General features: G+C 40.1%; 1 protein-coding gene across 3 annotated transcripts in view; it reads right to left on the bottom strand.

The window, feature by feature from the left end:
* Window positions 1-226: 226 nt before the first annotated feature.
* Window positions 227-19,320, bottom strand: part of CNNM2 (cyclin and CBS domain divalent metal cation transport mediator 2) — a 222,134-nt gene continuing 203,040 nt past the window's right edge. For 2 of the 3 annotated variants that reach the window (XM_073596129.1, XM_073596127.1), the window contains 3 exons: window positions 15,818-15,880; window positions 5,898-6,082; window positions 227-4,293 (listed from right to left, as the gene is read on the bottom strand). In XM_073596129.1, coding sequence (XP_073452230.1) covers window positions 4,087-4,293; window positions 5,898-6,082; window positions 15,818-15,880 — 455 coding nt within the window. In that variant the 3' untranslated portion in view covers window positions 227-4,086. The remainder of the gene's footprint in view (window positions 4,294-5,897; window positions 6,083-15,817; window positions 15,881-19,320) is intronic. The other variant, XM_073596128.1, reaches the window with a different exon arrangement.

Below are 19,320 nucleotides of genomic sequence, written 5' to 3'. Positions count from 1 at the left end.
TAGTGTGAACTATTGGAGGTTAATAGAAGAATTATTACCAGAACAGAGACCATTAACCGATCAGCAGATATATGCACACGTGACGTTCAGCCTCTCAGGCAGAGCATGGTTTCATTTTCATACTTATTCAATGGGGAAAAGACAAAAGTATTATACAGTAAAACAATGAAATTGAAAAAATAGTCATCTAGGCACAAACATCAGGTTCAACTACAAGATAGCAGCATTTCTCCAAAACACCACATTTTTAATAGCATCTAGGTGGAGAATACACATTGCTAAAAACAGAGGTCTCTCATGGTTTATACAGTAACGGCTTAGCATTTAAAAAAGGCAAGAATTCATATGTATCAAAGTAATAGCGCGATCGGGGCTGAATATAATATTCATTCTAAAAAAAAAAAAAAGCACTGGATTTTATGTTCAGCTAAAGGATACTTGTGAAATATTAAAGTTTGAATTCATAAAAGTTTCTACCTTTCCAATCTGCATAGTGGATTAGTGGCTCAGTATTGGAGCCAGGGAGTCAGCATACCAGCATTTTTAGGCTTTTAGAAGGATAGAGATTATAAACCCTGCATTTTGCGGACAGGATTATTTTATTTTAATCTCAGTGGTAGAGCCAAATGAATAGTGCAAGGAATGAAAGGTATACAGTTTACAGTTATAACACTGCATCGACAAAGAGAACATGGAGAATCATTCGCATTCAATATTTAGCCTCTCATGACAAACAGATTATAAGGCACTAAGCTACTTGCGAAGGCTAGTAAAGCACGTTAGGAGTGAACATGTCCCTTAAGCAAAGTAATAAGTCCTTGGCTGGGTCAACAGAGATTCAAAAGCAGTCGCAAAAAAAAAAAAATGGGCATTTTCCTGATGTCAAGGATTCCTGGGAAAACAGCCGTCCCTTACATTATTCATCCTCCAGCCCACAAAATAGCCATACTCGATTGACCAAAAGTCAATTTGTCAATTTGGGGTGGGGGGGGGAAGAAAGTAAGGAATAAATAGCTGTGATCATGATTGAAACTGAAACTTCAGCACTTCGTTTTTAAAATGATGAATGCAAGTCATCTTTCCATAAACACTCTAGTATTATCCTATCGAAAGCCAAGGCAGTTCACGTTGAGACTTTTGTAATAAAGACTCTGAAGCAGAAATTTTGCTTTTCCATTTTGGAAAGCCTTTGTTTTTTACTATCTACATCTTTTTGGGGAGATTTCCCTTCCATATCTGTCCGACTGACTCAAGGAGAGGTGAAATGTAATCTTTCCAAAAAGTGGAATATCAACCAGTAGACAGCGGTCACCAGAACAAGGATTGCTACTGAAAGATTTCCCCTCTACTCCCCTTTTTTACAACTCAACATTTCAGATTTTCCCTCATTTTCAGTCCCAGTGGCATAGGTTACTAGGACAGAGTGAATCTCAGGTACAGACAGCAGCCTGACTAGGTTCCCAAAACCTCATCACTCACTGAAAACGTTTTGGCTTTAGATCTCCTTTACAGGACTCTAGTATGGAATCTTTGGCCCCTTTCACAAGGAAGTCATCTGTTCAGTCATGTTTAGTTCAGTTTACATCAGTCTACATCCTGTATTTTTTTTTTTATTTCTTATTTGTTGCACAGACCAATCAGACGTGACAAAAATATAAACAAAAAAAGTTTCTTGCCTTAAACCGGATATAAACAGATGTAAGTGGATGGCATCCATTTATATCCGTTCACATCTCTAAACTGAAAAGGACGCAGCTTTGTTACGTTTAAAAATTGGGACCTGAACGGTCATGGATGCAGATCTAAACGGATAACCATGTTTACATTTGCTCACCCATAGACATTCATTGTGGATCAGTCTGGATCCATATTAAAAGCTGATAGACAGATCTAAACCGAACACCCGTGTGAAAGGGGCCTTAGAGTTCTGCTGTTACACTATGGAAAGTTTTAGGGCCTATATACTTCGATGTGTGTTAACACTCATTATGTTGTGCATTAACTTGCAATGCATTATAACACCCCAATCAAAATTAATGGGTTGCCAACGCACCCCAACATTCCAAAAAAAGCAAAATGAATGGCACAACAATGAATGTTAAGTTTTTTACCACATTTTGTGATTATAGAGAGGTTACTGAAACAAAGCTTCAATTTGCTTTGTAAATACTCCAGGCTACAATTATGAGGGAAGAAGGAAGGAGTGACAGATAAGGAGGGACACTCAATAATATGCTATACACAGAAGATGCGTTTTAAAGCGGAACTAAACCCTTCTTATACTTTTTGCAGCCGAAGATGGCCACTATTTACATTTGTAGTTGACATGGTGCTGCATGTGTGATCATTAATGACACCAGCTATTTGATGTCTTGAAAGTTTGACTGAAAGTGGACATAAGCACACTGGCAACTGTGACAGCCATTACCAGTGGAATGCCTTGAATGTAGCACACAATGCTAAAAACATAGGTATGTTTGATTAAGGCACCCCCCAACGTTTTTACCATACAGGAACCCTTGTAATAACTCCCAGGTCTCAGGGTACCCCTTATAAAACCAATCGATTGGGAGTCAGTAGGAAAATGCCCCCTTACATTGGTGAATAGTGGGAAGAATGTCTCTTATAAAGTGGCAGTGAGAAAGCCGCCCCCTAAAAGTGTTGTGCCACTGGCCTGGATAAGTGGTGTTGCCATGAAGTTATGTAGGCACAATCAGACACAGTAACAAGAACCCCCAGAAACCTCTGGGGGAACCCTCATTGAGGATGGCTAGATAACATCTACTGAACATTTCTCACTGGAGCTTTTTTTTGGAAAACAGTTAAATTGGTGGGTTTAGTTCCGTTTTAAGTAGATTTTTACATATATGATTGCACCATCATCTTCACTAAGCTATGTATTTCGTCATTTGTGTAGATCTGAGTAACAAATGTGTTCAGCTTTATGCAAGGGCTCCAAATCTGTAGCACTTTTCTAGGACCCCAGAGCAATAACTGCTGTTGAGTTGAGGATTTGACAGCAGAGTACTTCTGTTTCACTTGTTACACACTGAACCAAACACCAAGTATAAGAATGTGTTTTATTTATTTTAGAACATTAAACTCTGGGTTGGTTTGGAGATACTTTTAATTAAAGGATTAAAAGTAAATAACACTTGTGTCTTAATCCTGCAATCTGTTTAAAGCCTTTTTCAATGCTAACATCCCGCAATGCCCTCTACACAGGTGTCAAATTTTGATACTGAGTGTTTAGAGTGGACCTTTAAACATGGAGAAGAGTAATATATTGTCTTACCCATCCCCATAAATGTTAACACAATTTAACACCCTGTGTTCCCATTAAAACATGGTAATTTTTTAGGTGACTGGCAAACTAGGTCCATCTTAAAAACCATGGACAAAACCTTAAAGACAAACAAAAAAATATATAATCTGGAAATCTGGGTGTCAAACTCTCTCTAACAATCATTTCTAGGATATAAAGATTTGGTTGCAAACGCCTATTGGGGAAGCAGCGTGCTGCCAAAATAATATGGGTCAGGTCACTTATTACCATCATTTTTAAATATATAACAGTCATGCTTCTGTGGGAAAACGTCACCGGTAATGAGATATCTGAAAACTATTTTGGGCTTTCACACTATACAATCAAGTCAACTGCACTTCAGGTGTGTAATTCCAAACATTAAATACCAAAATAAAATATTTAACATACAAAAGCACAATAAGTTTAATCTGAAAGTTGTCTTTATGCATCCTTTAAATCTAATGAAGTGGGGCATAAAAAAAAAAGTGGTGTTCCAAATTTCCATCTGAACGGGTTAGCCATTTCTTTTTGGTCTCATACATGAAATAACAATCTCTTACTTATTACTGTTTTTCTCTTCTAAACATCTGTCACACTCTAGTGTTAAACTCTTCGGGTCCTCTCACCGCTGGGCTCAGAATCTTTGGTCTCAGAATGCTGGATGGAATGTGGTAGGTGCACATACCAGACACCTTTTCAATCGCACAGACAATCCAGGAGTGAAGCTGGAGAATGGAGTGAAGATAGTCCTGAACTTAAGCAAGCTGTGTGACGTCGGCTCAGATAGGCCCTTCATTGTGCATACTGTGATTGGACTTGTGTGAAACACAGTTCTGTTCATTGAGCAGATTGGCAGTTTCATCGGCTAAACCGTCATGTAGCTCAGTTAGAGTCATTTCAATTTTAGTGTTTTCACTGTCTGAGGATTGTGGAGTTTTGTCCATTCGAGAAGCCATGAGGGCATTTTGGTACTGTTGCCTTGTGATCTATTGTGGAGAAAGCAAGAAAAAAAAAAAAAACCACAACATCAGCAAGAAGATCAGTTGTATACACTTCTTCATAAATTTAAACAACTTGGACTACAGCAGTAAACCAGGGAATAAAAACTGCCCCCCGCCCCCTCCTTGCCCAGGACAATTTTCAGATTTCAGCCCTGTTGCACTTTAAATGACAATTGTGTGGTCGTACAACACTGTACCCAAACTAAATTTTCTTCCCACAAATAGAGCTTTCTTATGGTGGTATTTGATCACCACTGGGTTTTTTTTTTTTTGCTAAACCAACATTTTTGAAAAAGAAAAAAGTTTTCCTTAGTTTTGTTTATAAAATTGTTTTCTCCTTCACTGACGGGCACTGATGAGGAGGCACTAATATGTAAAATTGATGGGCACTGATATGCAACACTGAAGGGCACAGATAGGCAGCACTGATGGACACTGCTGAGGAGATACTGACAGGCATTACTGATGTGCATCTGTGAAGGGCACTGACAGGTGTTACTGATGGGCACTGATTGGAGGTTTGGGTGGGCACCGACTGCCATTGTAGTGGGCACCTCTGAGCACTCCCCTCTGACAGGAGAGCCGCCGATCGGCTCTCCCTGTCAGCGCGAACCGAGGAAAGTCGATTACCAGTACTTCCTGGTTCATGCTGATCATGTGGTTAGATGCTCTTTACCACGATTGGCGATGCGGTGTGTCAGACTGACACACCACACCACCGAGCGCCCCCGCGGGTGCGGGCTGGCTTGTTATCCTGCTGGATGTCATGACGCCCAGTCAGGATAACTGAGAAAGAGGAAAAACCCCCTAAGGGTGGGACTTTGAAGGCACTACCACATAAAACAATGAAAAGTAGTATAAAAATATTGAACATTTATTGGAAAACATATATAGAATATTGCACATGACCGTGGATACAGTGTATACAAAAATGCAACGGAAGATATAACTTCCTGAACCGAGGAAGGAAGCTATATCTTTATTTGCATTTTTGTATACATTGTATCCACGGTCATGTGCCATGTTCTATATATGTTTTCCAATAAATGTTTAATATTTTTTTTACTACTTTTCATTATGTGGTAGTGCCTTCAAAGTCCCACCCTTGGGGGTTTTCCTCTTTCTTGGTACATTTGGGATGTGGCACACCTTCTACAGTTTTCTGTATCAAACTCTTTTCAGTCAGGATAACTGAACCATATCCTGGCCATCATTTTGCTATAGGCGGGAAGTGGTTAATCCTCCATACTTGAAAGTGTCAGGTAGTTTCTTTGCTCCCGGAAGCTGAATGGGGCAGTGGAAACAAAGAAAAGGAGAGTATATGCATGGGATAAGCACAGGTAAGGAAAGGAAATATACAACATGTGCTAGGCTTTAAAATACAGCCTTAAGATACAGAAAGGGAACCCTAAACTAGTTTATTAACTCTATCCCAAAAAAGGACTACTTTTTTCTGCAACATAATTACTACTTAAACAGCAGTACTGTACCTTTGTTCCATGCTATTACAGCCTTTCTATGCCCTGGCTCTGTATATCTGTGGAAGATGTTTGTACTATTTAAACAGTGGCAGGAAAATTGGAAAATACCTTGACAAACTGCAGGTCTGTTATGGCTCTCACAGAGTAATCTGGGATGTACACTTGTAAGAATGATGCATTTAGCTGGTTATTACTGCTCCCCAGCGTTGGCGTGACGGCATCAATTCTGTCACTTCTGTTGAGGGAGTCCGAATGATTTAACCCACAGGGGCGAGGTGGTGATTTATTTTCAGCTAATAGAAACATTAAGAAAAAAAATTGTTACAGTTTTGTTACAGACAGATCAAGACATTTGTGCATGTAATACACAGGCCTTAGAGCACTGAAAACTGAGTGCTGCTCCCCAATTAGTTTGGGAGGGCCAAGCAAGGGTTACTTACAGAGATCTAAGAAGTGAACAGTTCACCCCACCAGCACTTACCTCTGACACTAGTGGCAGCTGGACTGAGCTGGTAAATAAGACCATACAGTCCAGATTCCCAATGTGCAAATTGTTTTCAAAGACCCCTAACAGTATCCGATTCTCAGTTCTCTATTCTTTAATTCTATATTTCAGACGAATCGCCAAAAACGTACAAACTTTACATAAAGCTAAAATGTCAACAGAGTTAGGTTAAGTTTGTCTTGTCCTAAATAGAAAGGCAGGCTGATAACACACAAGCAATTCTGATTTTTTGTGTCTTTTTAGAACACGCCCATTAAACATTCACACTGCTGGAGGAAAAAGTAAGTGAACTCATGAATGAATTACTTCAACGAAAGCTAACTGGGAGTTGGTAGTTTGCCCACCTGAAGTCCTATCAATGAAATGAGTTTTGAGATTTATGAAGATGAATTAGAGCTACTATTAGAATTCAATGAGATAAATTAGAACTTCTTTGATTGATAAAAGACACTGAAACATTTTAAGATCACTGTTCATAAGTAGTATCAGCTGATGTGAACCATGACTCGCAACAAGGAGCTCTCTGAAGACATACGATCAAGAGTAGTTGATCTGCATAAGGCTGGAAAGGGACACAAAGCAATCTCATCAGTCGATAGTTATAGATAATTTGTCTAAGCCCAGGTTCACACTTGTGCGAACACAGACATTATATGTGATTCACACCCGCACCGCGGTGCCGATCGTGAGCGGTGTCTGTGCAATGCGGGTTTAGCCATACAGTTGTATGGCTGAACTTGCATTGGATTCGCAGGAAAATAACGCAGGGACTTTTTTCCCCACACTAGAATCAGATCGCATGGGTGTTCTCACTCATGCAATCTGATTCCTGTGAGAGTTCACAGTTCACACTGCGATCTGTGAACCGATCTGGGGGCATCATTTGTATTGACACCCGCAGCGGTTCGCAGAGGGCAGTGTGAACTGCCTGCGGGAGAGATCGCTTTGAGGTGTACCTAGGCTAAATGGAGTCAGTTTAATACTATGGATACTTTTCCTAGAAGTGGACGCCAAGCCAAGATAACTGCCAAGGCACTGCACTGCATCTTCAGTGAGGTAAAGAACCCCAAGAGTAACAACTAAAGGCTTGAAAACATCACTGGAAATAGCAAACATCCCTGTACATGAGTCTACCATACGTATGTCTTTAAACAGGCATGGTCCCCTTGGCAGAACACAAGGGTAGAAAGCCGCTGATCTCAAAAAAAAAAAAACCAAAACAAAAAAAAAAGACAACATTGCTGCGTGCTTGAAGCTCGCCAAAGGGCACTTTGGCTAAGCAGAATGCTACCCTGAAAATGTTGTGGACTGATTAAAAAAAAAAAAAAAATAGTTGAATTGTTCAGGAAGAACACTCAGCACTATTTATGTTACAAAAAGGGCACAACTTGCCGACATCAAAACATCATCCCAACTGTGAAGTAAAATGGAGGGAGCATCGTGATTTGCACTTGCTTACTGCTCCAGGCCTGGACCACTTGCCATCAAGGGGAAAATTAATTCCCAAGTTTACCAAAATGTCGTACAGGATAATGTGTCAGGGTGGCTGTCCGCCAACTGAAGCTTAGTAGAATTTGAGTGATGTAGCAGGACAAGGATGAGGAGCATCAAAGCAAATCCACCATAAATAGGCTTCAGAAAAATAAAATGCGCCTTTTGGATTGGCCTAGACAGAGCCCAGACCTTAATCCCATAGAAATGTTGTAGCATGACCTCAAATCTCTCGATCGACTTCCGTACAACCAGCGTATTGGAAAAGGTTTGCTTGATCAGTGCCACTGGCTATAGCCAATGGTGCTGATGAGTGTATTTTAATGGCAGGGAAGTCCCCGCTGTCAGAGTACAATAGCTTGAACTTGTGGATGGGGGAATCAATTCATTTTCTTTCATTCAACCCACTGGTTGAATGATAAAAAACTAATCCTGTGTGGCCTGCCTAAATGTTACTTAACAGTAGCAGAGCAAATTCACATCCTCTGCCTTGCCATATACAATGCCTTGCAAAAGTATTCACCCCCCTCTTGGTATTTTTCGTGTTTTGTTGTCTCACAACCTGCAATTAACATGGATTGTTTGAGGATTTGCATCATTTAATTTACAGAACATGCTCACAACTTCGAAGATTTTGTTTTTATTTTTTATTGTGAAGCAAACAAATAGGACAAAATAACAGAAAAAGTCAATGTGCATAACTATTCACCCCCTAAAGTCAATACTTTGTAGAGTCACCTTTTGCAGCTATCACAGCTCCAAGTCACTTTGGATAAGTCTCTATGAGCTTGCCACATCTTACCTCTGGGATTTTTGCCCATTTCTCCTTGCAAAACTGCTCCAGCTCCTTCAAGTTGGATGGTTTGCGCTTGTGAACAGCAATCTTTAAGTCTGACCATATTTACTATTGGATTGAGGTCTGGGCTTTGACTAGGCCATTCCAACGAATTTACATGTTTCCCCTTAAACCACTCAAGTGTTGCTTTAGCAGTGTGTTTGGGGTCATTGTCCTGCTAGAAGGTGAACCTCCGTCCTAGCCTCAAATCACACACAGCGTGGTACAGGTTTTGCTCAAGAATATCCCTGTATTTAGCACCATCTATCTTTTCCTTAACTCTGTTCAGTTTCCCAGTCCTGACTGCTGAAAAACATCCCCACATCATGATGCTGCCACCACCATGTTTCACTGTGGGGATGGTGTTCTTTGGGTGATGTGTTGGGTTTGCGCCAGACATAGCGTTTTCGTTGATGGCCAAAAAGTTACATTTTAGTCTCATCAGACCAGAGCACCTTCCTCCATACATTTTGGGAGTCTCCCACATGCTTTTTTGTAAACTCAAAACGTGCCATTTTGTTTTTTGCTGAAAGTAATGTTTTTCTTCTGGCCACTCTGCCATAAAGCCCAACTCTATGGAGCGTATGGCTTATTGTCGTCCTATGTACAGATACTCCAGTCTCTGCTGTGGAACTCTGCAGATCCTCCAGGGTTACCTTAGGTCTCTGTGCTGCCTCTCTGATTAATTCCCTCCTTGCCCGGTCCGTGAGTTTTGGTGTGTGGCCGTCTCTTGCCAGGTTTGCTGTTGTGCCATGTTCTTCCCGTTTGGTTATGCTAGATTTGATGGTGCTCCTAGGGATCACCAAAGATTTGGATTTTTTTTTTTTATAACCTAACCCTGACTTGTACTTCCCAACAACATTGTCCCTTACTTGTTTGGAGAGTTCCTTGGTCTTCATGGCAGTGTTTGGTTAGTGGTGTCTCTTGCTTAGGTGGTGCAGCCTCTGGGGCCTTTCAAAAAAGGTGTGTATATGTAATGACAGATCATGTGACACTTAGATTGCACACAGGTGGACATCATTTCACTAATTATGTGACTTCGGAAGGTAATTGGTTGCACCAGAGCTTTTTATGGGCTTCATAACAAAGGGAGTGAATACATACAGACATGCCAATTATAAGTTCTTTATTTCTAAAAAATAGCTTTATGTATATATTTTTCTAATTTTACTTCACCAACTTAGACTATTGTGTTCTGGTCCATCACATATAATTCAGATTTAAAAAAACATTGAACTAAAGGCTGTAATGTAATAAAATAGGTAAAAAGCCATGGGGGGGGGGGGTTGAATACTTTTGCAAGGCACTGTAGGGTTGAGCAGGGATTCCTGTCCAGCTCAGGACAGGAATACAAATCCTTTGTCAAGTAAGAGCGCTACCTTATATGCATTTCATCTGTGTATTTAACGGCTTGTCTGGAAAGTTCAGATTTAAGCACTCCTTATTACTTAAGCCACACTAGCATTCCTGTCACTGGGGGCGATTTGCCAGTGCCAGGATTATTAGAGAGGGCAAAGAGACCACTATCCTGTTTCTATGGCATTGCTGCCTATCTGGGGATAGAGATTCTACACTAAAGGAGTGATACCACGGAAATAGGTCAGTGGTTTCCTTGCCCCCCGCCAGCAATCATGTTGCTGGCAAGTTGCCACTAGTTACAGCATTGCCAGATTAGTCAGAAGCCTTGGTGATCACAAAAAGTTGTCATCTTTTGCTCCGTATTTTTTTGGATGGTATCTTCAACAAAACCTTTGTTAAGAGCTTGGATCAAAAAATATATAAATTTCTATTTAGCAAAACAGACACAGAATAAATGATGTGGAGGATGTTTTCGGGCTAAAAACTAACAGAAAGAGACAGTGCATTTGTTCACACGTTTACAAAAAAAAAAGCCCAGATTTTTCTTTAATTAAATAGAGATTACTGCATGTCAGGTCAAAAAAAAAGGACTTAGAAAATTGACAGAATGCTGTGAGCAGGATTAATGACACTGAACCTGCAGTACACCGCTGAAGGCTGCCAATGTAAGAATCAAAATAGCATAATAAAGAGATCAATAGGGTAAATCAATGAGATCTCTTCAAGCAATATTGTATAATGTGACTGATTGTAAGTCTTAGAGAACAGGATAATAAGAAACACAGAAATATGTTTTGGCTTGAGTTCTTCAAACATACATGCACTCAATTTCTTCCTCTTCTGATACTTCAATCTTTGAGTTATCAAGCTCACTTTTCCCAGGAATGCATTTGAGAAATATGGCCAAAGCTCTTTCTCCTGAGTCACAGGAAGGCACTTAGTTCTACACTCCTGTGACCCAGATTCAGCTGACAGCGGGCTAAAGTTTGCTGTTGGCTGACATCACAGAGCCAGTCCAGGCTCTGCAGAGATTCCCAACAATGTCGTGATCTGCCTAGATTGCCTGACTGACAGCTGGCTTAGCCTTTCAATGGGCTGCTGAAATCCTGAGACAGCCATTCCCAAACCCTCCCCAGCCAGTGAGGGCTGAAGGGGCATAGCGGAGAGCCAGTGATTGACAGTCACCTCTCTGTGCTCAGAGTGGACCCGAGAACTTAGCAATCAGTCTTTGATCGTTCAGTTCTCAGTGTAAACATCTATGCTGCAGTCATCTAGGTGAGTATGTATGTTGTTTTTTTTTACCTTCCAACACCTCTTTTAAGTCAAAAAAATAAAAAATAAAATAAAAATTGATTACATAAAATAAGCATCCTTAAACATGCAAACTAACGTGACAGAGGCCCTACTTCTGAAACAGACATAAGTATGTGATCCCCATTATCACGCTATTAAACATCTTGTGAGCCTTTCCTAAAGCTTTCTGCAGTTCAAAGGAATTTGAACTACACAATGCAACACACATATCTGTGTCATGAATGTTAGACCAACCAGATTATCCAGAAAATTAGGTCAGAGAAAGTAAACGGGGGAAGCCCAACCACCAACCACAAAGAGCTAGTTATTCTTGAGAAGATGGTTTAGAATTAAGTATGATTGGTTGCTTTTATGTCAAAATAAGGTGTATAGCACAGGGGCCTAGCCGGAGGGCCGGCCATTGTATTACACAATGGTCACTTTTCACTCTCCCACCTTCCTTCTCCCCACTTTTTTATTTATCCCCATGTTTGTCACTTTTTTGTATTTTTTTGTTTGATGTGTATACATGTTTGTCACTGTGTGATGAGTAGGGTGTGGGTCCTAGGGCCTACTCTGAATGTCTTGGGAGGTGGTGGACATAGGCCTTCTGGCTTTATTAGCCCTCTCTCATGAGGTCTCCCTTCGGGGGAGTCCCACCTAGTACTTGGGTGGGTCTGTTTCGGCAGACCTTCCAGAGAACGGGGGTCCGTCTGGTTTAGGCCAGATGGACCCAAGTGAAGTACCTCAGTCCCTGCCAGGAGCCTAACACCCCGGAGGATCAGGGTAAGGTCCTTCCCCAGTGGAGGACAGTAACACCCGTTGCACGTTTTTTTGTTTCACTCTATGTGTGTGCACTTTTTTTGGCACCGGAAGCTTTTGGGTGTGTTTTGCACGCCACTGGCTTTTATAAAAAATTAAAAAAAAAAGGCAGAGCCCAGATTTGAACCCGATTGAACATCTCTGGAGAGATCTGAAAATGGCTGTGCACCAACGCTCCCCATCCAACCTGATGGAGCTTGAGAGGTCCTGCAGAGAAGAATGGGAGAAACTGCCCAAAAATACGTGTGCCAAGCTTGTAGCATCATACTCAAAGACTTGAGGCTGTAATTGAGCAAAGGCTGTGAATACTTATGTACATGAGAATTTTTTTCCAATTTTTATTTTTAATAAATTTGCAAATATTTCAAACAAACTTCTTTCACGTTGTGATTATGGGGTATTGTTTGTATAATTTTGAGGAAAATAAGGAATTTAATCCATTTTGGAATAAGGCTGTAACATAACAAAATGTGGAAAAAGTAAAATGCTGTGAATACTTTCCAGATGCACTCTAGGCTATAACATGTAGTGATTCACTAGGGTTTTCATGGATGATAATTTATGTAATCTTCTGATTTTAATAGTTTTTTCCACCACTTTGGACTTTCCAATGATAGGGTATGTTAGATGTGCCAGATTTCCAGAGCCCCAACAACCCCCACCCTTATCCTTTATCAAGATCAATGATATATTGTTTTTTAGTTTTGCAGTAATATAAATCAAATATCAAGTGGACAGAATATGTCTGCAACAGAAATGTAAATGCAAAGATTCTTTTATGCTAAACATTTTCTCAGCATTAAATCCTTTTCTTGGAGTCTATTGAGAGACAGAGAGAGAGAGAGAGAGTGCGAGAGATAGAGCGCGAGCATGTATATTATTTACCTTCGGGTTACACTGCTGCCTACAGGAGGGGCAGGAAACACCGCAAAAAAAAAAAAAAAACGCTAAAAAGCGCCAAGGAATTAAACAGAACTGGGAACTGCCTGCAGCTCAAATATCAAAGAGCCACCTGAAGGACCTTACACTCAAAGCAGTCATCTGATGAGGCTTGAACATCCACCTAGTGAATGGGAACAGAGGATCAGGTGGCAGCCTTTCAAATGTGTGAAACAGCAGCTCAATGACCATAAGCCATGGAAGCATTTACAGATTTAGTAAAGTGTTCTGTGACAGGAAAGAGTGGATTCCGACTCTAGAGACAGTCAGCTTGGATAATAGTCTGTCTGAGCCACCCAAGATGGTGGCATGAGAAGCTGGTGTACCCTTACAGGAACCATCCAGAATGACAAAAAGGGAATCCATCTTTCTAAAAGAAGGAGTGGTTGAGATATAAAACTCACAGCCCAAACTACAACACAGATTTAGACAATCTGGTAAAAGTCAATCTGGTAAAGGTCGATCTGGTGAGTCCAGCACCTCACATCCACATTTTATGAAGTACCAAATCCGTCTTGGCCAGTAGAGAGCTATGAGCAGTACCAGAATGACCTAATTTAAGAAAGGCACAGATCAAGGTCTACTGAGTCCAAAGAGCCACTAGAGCATCCATTACTTCTACTACAGGATACCTGTACCTAGTCAAAAACCTTCTCAGTTTGTTGTTGAACCTGGATGCCAAGAGGTCCACATTCTGTGTTCCTTACCTGCAACACAAGTTCTGGAACACCTTCGTGTGTAGAGACCACTCAACTTGATCCACATGTTGCCAGCTGAAGAAGTCTGCCTGCCAATTGTCTATGCCTGGGAAGTCAACGGCAGACAAAGTTGGAACGTGAACTTATGCCCATGAGAAGATCTGACCAACATCTCTCTTGCCACAGCAAGGCTTCAAGTTCTTCCTTGATGAATGCTGAATCAATCTTCAGGGAGGAGCCTCAAGTCCGACTGAATCCAGATCAGATGATCTTCCAGCAGGACCATCTAGCATTGCAGACACAGCCAAATTTCCTGAAGCTCCAGAACGTTGACTGGAAGATGAGACTTCTCCATGATAAAGTTCCCTGCACCAAAAGAGTGCCCATGACTCGTCCCTAGTCCAACAGACTGACATGCATTGTGATGGATCTACCCAAGAACTTTTCTGATTCCAAAGCCTGATTCTGGAGCCACTAAGCCAGGGACAAACTAGTCTTCAGCGCCAACCTAATTGGTCTGTCCAGGGACGGAACTGACTTCTCTGACAACAAACAAGATATTGTGTTGAAGAAGTCTGGAATGAAACCTGGCAAATGGTCCAGATCGAGGACATTTATGCAAAAGTGGAGAGTCTGGCGTTTGTCCTGTAGGAGAAACACTCTGGTCTGAGCCGTTTACAGGACTAACCCAGATACTCCAAATGAGTTGGTTTCACCTGTGATTTCTGAAGTTTCAGGATTCATCTGGACTATTGTAATATCTGTACAGACAAGGACCTGTTGTTCGACAGAGCCTGTGCTGATTGTTCTCTCGGCAGAAGATCATCTAAGTATTCCACAAGAGTGTGGCAGGGCTAGTATTGGAGCTAGAACCTTGCTGAAGAAGGGGAAACCAAATGGCAGGGCCATGAGCTAGCAGTATAGAGGATCCACATGGGGGACTATGAGAATTGGGCGATGACAGACCTAGTGGATTCCATGTGGAATTTTTGGGGCCAAATTAAGACTTTCAGTGCTTTGAGATCCAAGATGGGGTGAATGCCCCCATTAGAGAACTGTAAGCAAGTTGAAATAAAACCATGAAACCATTCTGCCAAAGGAACTGGGGCAATGGCACCTTGATACAAAAGACCCTTGGGGGTTTGATGGAGTTCTTCTAATCTGTGCAGTGATATGGGAAGGTTGAGAGGAGGAGGGGGCAGGGACTGGAAACCATCTTTCTAAGCCAGGAATTTGAGGCACAAGCTGTCCACATGTCCACAAAGGCCAACAAACAGCCCCCATCTTTGAAAGTGGGAGCGCACTTTTAAGCAAGGAAGGCTTCTCTGAGGGTTTGATGGACTTTGTACCCTAGCGTTTGCATGCACAGTGGTATGTTTGGGGTGCTTGGATGTGGACAATGCAGAAGTGGTAAAACAAACACCAGTGATGGGCTCCCAGTCTGTGTTTAGGCAGAATGGGATCTGGAAAGTACCCTAATTGAAATATAGTGCCCGAAGTTAACTTCCAGACTCGCCTTGCAACGTCCAGTCCAGCAGTTTCCAGATAGGAAACTCCAAAAGCTATGCTCAGGATGACTTTGCCAGATAACTAATCAAAAAGACCAGCTCTAGAAATGATGTAGAAGAAAGACAGTTAAGTCTTGAAGAAAAAAAAAAGTGCTAGTAAAAATATGTTTATACAGCAGCTCTTTAGAACAGAAGTCCATCCTCTAAGGACAATACCAAAAAACTAAGGAATGCTATCAGTAGGAGAGGTTATCCTGGGCTGGCCTACAGTTTTTAGTTTGCCAGTGTCTATTTCTTATGTAGGCGGTAGCATAATCTGAAAGAATGACGTCTTGGGTCCCTCAATCTGATTTTTTATTTTTTTTTATTTTGACTTGTCATACACAAATATTTTTTTCAGTTATCAGAGAAAAAAAAAAACACACGGCCAGGGCACCATTTTTCATCTTTAGGCTAATTCTGAAACCTGTTTCAAATATGAAGATTCTGGTTTAGTTCAGTATAAAGGCATGAAATTGGAAAAGAGAGAAATCAAAGACTGATAAATGAATAATTGAATAGAAACATGCATGATTTACCTGGAGAACCAGCTAACGATTCTGTTCTGCTGACAACAAAGGTACGAGACAGGGACAGAGGAACTGTAACCAAGGAGAGAAGATAAGAGAAACCATGAAAGAGTAACACCTGGAAACACTCTACACCAGTGGCCTCTCAGCTGGAAGAGTAGCCAACAAGCATAACAAGCCAATGTACAAGTGAAGCCTGTAAAGAGAACTTTAAATCATGTTTTAATTTTTGAATGATGTAAGCTAAGGCTAATAAGATTGTAACAATTGTTTCCATGGCCATATTTTTTTTTAAAAACCATTCATGTGCCCCACATTGTGCAGTCCACCTTCTTCCCTGTATATGAATGCCAAGATTTTAGACTTTTGTGGGTTCAAAATGATAGAGCAAGGTTTGAACCAGAAGGTTTTGGCATGGAATTATAGGTGGGTATTTAGACAAAAAACAGGCAAGGAAGAGAATACCATTAACCTTATTATAAACCTTTCCACCCCCAAACACTTCAGTGGTCAAAATCAACCCAAATACACAAATATGTAAATATCTGGTGTAGTCGTCACCTTACAGATGAGAAAAGTGACTTTTTAATTACAATGCCAACATTGTTTCTTCATGCATATAAAGTATCTTATTATAAAAACATAGGTTTGTTTAATTTGCACATACATATTAAAAGTTTAAAATTAAACAGGTCACTAAACTGATGATATTTGTGTTGAAAGCAATAAAGATATTATAGACAATATAGGAAAACACAATAAATGTTACAGTATGTGTAAACGAGAAATGCAGTCATTGATATTACACTAGTAAGTTTCCTAAATGTGCAGCTGTCAGTAAACTATACAAAACCAAATCAGCTTTCGCATCAGTAAAACAATGCAATTCTGATTGATTGCTATGGGTTACTGTGTTTTGCACCTCTTAAAAACAAGCTGGTAGATGTTTTTTTAGTATAGTATAGAACAATTGAAATATTTAAAAGGATACCTTTACCTTTTGTAAAAAATAATATATGCACACCATTTTGCAAGTAAAAAAAAAAAAAGTGCATTTATTTATTTATTTTTTACATTGGAGCCTGTAAAGCATTGCACCCGTGATCTGCTGATCGCGGGTGCAATGCCAGGATCCTGCAGGCTCTCAGTACACAGTCTGCCAATACCTCTCATACAGACAGTTGCCAAAGTCCAGTAAAAATCAGTGTACTACAAGAGCGCTTACCAGCTGCTGTCACAATGTGGGATTGGGGGTCCCAGGCAGGTGCATTATTGTAACATGTTACACCCTAAATACGGGTGCAACATGTTACAAAAGGTGAACTTATCATTTCAAAATGTTTACAGAGGAAAAAATAAATTCAAAACCTTCACAATCAGTACTGGAACAAGATGGAAAACTGGGTTAGTTTACTGCACAGACGCAAGAAATAAAAAATATACAAAAAAGTAAAAGTAAATGATAAAAGCTGTGACAAAAGGTAGAAAGTTCCAGGATTACACAAAAAAGCAAAAGGTGGAATGTTTTTGGAGGAATCAAGAAAACTTGCGTGTGTTACCAGCTGAATTAGAGCTAATGCAAAATGCTATTTGTTATATTATGAGAATACAAGAGGGAAATAGGCCCCAGAGGAACCCACAAATTCTTATGTGGTGGTTAGTAGAAAGAATGCAATCTTAACAACAAAAAAGATCAATGAAGTAACGCTGCTGGCTATGTTAAGTGGCACTGGCTCTGGAACTGTACAGACCCCATCAAATGGGAGGTCAATCGGCCACAGCTCAAGAAACCTCTAGTACAATTTAAACAATCCAGAATTATGGCTCTGTTACACAGGAGTCTTAAAAAGTGCATTATACACGCACAAACAAAATGTAAAAATGACATTCAGCATTCTGGATTACATTTACCACTTAGGTGGGCAGTGAGATAATGCAACAAGAATAAACTCAATTACAAAAGGGCAAGAAGCAGTTTTAAATATTTAATAAATGAGAAAAGAAAAGAGACTGACATTAAAATCCTTTAGGGGCATCTAGTCTCCAAGGTAGCCACAGACATATAAAAGATGTACTTAAGGGTCTGCATGCCTCTTTCCTTTTTTCCTTAGCCCCAATTTACATAGCACAAATCTAACAATTCAATAAAAGCTTGTGTACTCAAGATGCCTCTAGCTGACTGCATTGCCTTTCAAATGCATCTCTTAATGATTCCCGGTTCCTACATGTTTGCTGTATTTTTTTTTTCTTTAACACTGTTCTGTTTTAATTTTTTTCTTCAATGGCTACGACCCAGTATAATATACCTCTTTAGGCTCTTTCAGTATGTCCTTTTGGTTATTGTACAGTTTATCTGCCTGATGCTATTTTTGATTGCTCTATGTTATCCCTGATATTTTCTGTACTATCTTGCACATAACTCCTAATATAAAGAAGGTTTAAAAAAAAAACAAACAAAAAAAAACAAACAAACTTGAGTACACAGTTAAATAAAAGGCACAATAGTTGAAAAATCTATGGGCAGTGAGAGAAGTGTCAAAACACTTTTGCACCACAAGATGTCACCATAACCTTTACTGAAAATGTCAAATTCTTTTTCACATCACAGACCAATATTTGCTCTATCTAGAATTACATGCATCTGAAGAAACGAATGAAAGTGGATTAATAAAAACAAAAAAACACAAGAGTAAATCGAGAGAACATGCAACCATTCTCCAATACTTTAAAATTGAAAGTCCTTGATTTGCAAGGACTGTATTACTTTTCCTCTACCAACACTATGGAAATGTAATTTTCACATAAAACACAAAACCATTCTGGTGATTAAAAGACTTACACCAAAAGCTGACAAAGCATACAGTATGTCAAGCCAAAAAAGTTCTGGCTACTTTTGAATAGAGAAGGGAAGGATTAGAACCTGTGTAGGATTTGAACTGCTGTTTGCGGCTCTGTTACAGAGATTGCCCCTCACTTGCTGTCCTGATGACAATGATTTACCAGAAAAAAAGTGTGGGAATTCACCCATGGCAACATCTGACAGACAACACACCAGACCAAATGTTACAAAAGTCCCCCCAAAAAAAGCCAATGTTTTGCGGGCCAAACACACTCCCCTTTATCAAGGCTTGAGATATAAACAAGAACTTTAATGGACTCAAGATACCGCTTTATGTTAATCTTGATGAGAGTGAATCAGGGGTATCTAATCCGTGGTGCCAGTGGAGTAATAGTCTATTACTACCAAAATCTGGCACCATTGGAGAAAAAACGGTCCCAGTTGGTTATTCTGGCACCAAACAGCTTATTCTTATCACCTCTCCCAATTCCTGTCTTCTATGCCCCAACACACCTCTAGAACAATGCTGTTTGATGATGGAAATTGGTGACTCAAACTTGAAAATTTTAGGATTTTTTTAATGTTAAAAAAAACCTCTTCCCAACAACTGATTTAAGGAGAATAGGAAAGCACTGATCCTCTGCCATGACTCTTGGCTGAACTTTTAATATTT

The sequence above is a fragment of the Aquarana catesbeiana genome, linkage group LG08 (genome assembly GCF_042186555.1).
Source record: "Aquarana catesbeiana isolate 2022-GZ linkage group LG08, ASM4218655v1, whole genome shotgun sequence".
Taxonomy (NCBI): Eukaryota; Metazoa; Chordata; class Amphibia; order Anura; family Ranidae; genus Aquarana; species Aquarana catesbeiana.
Note: the sequence above shows the minus strand (reverse complement) of the source record. Positions and strands in the feature narration are given on the sequence as shown.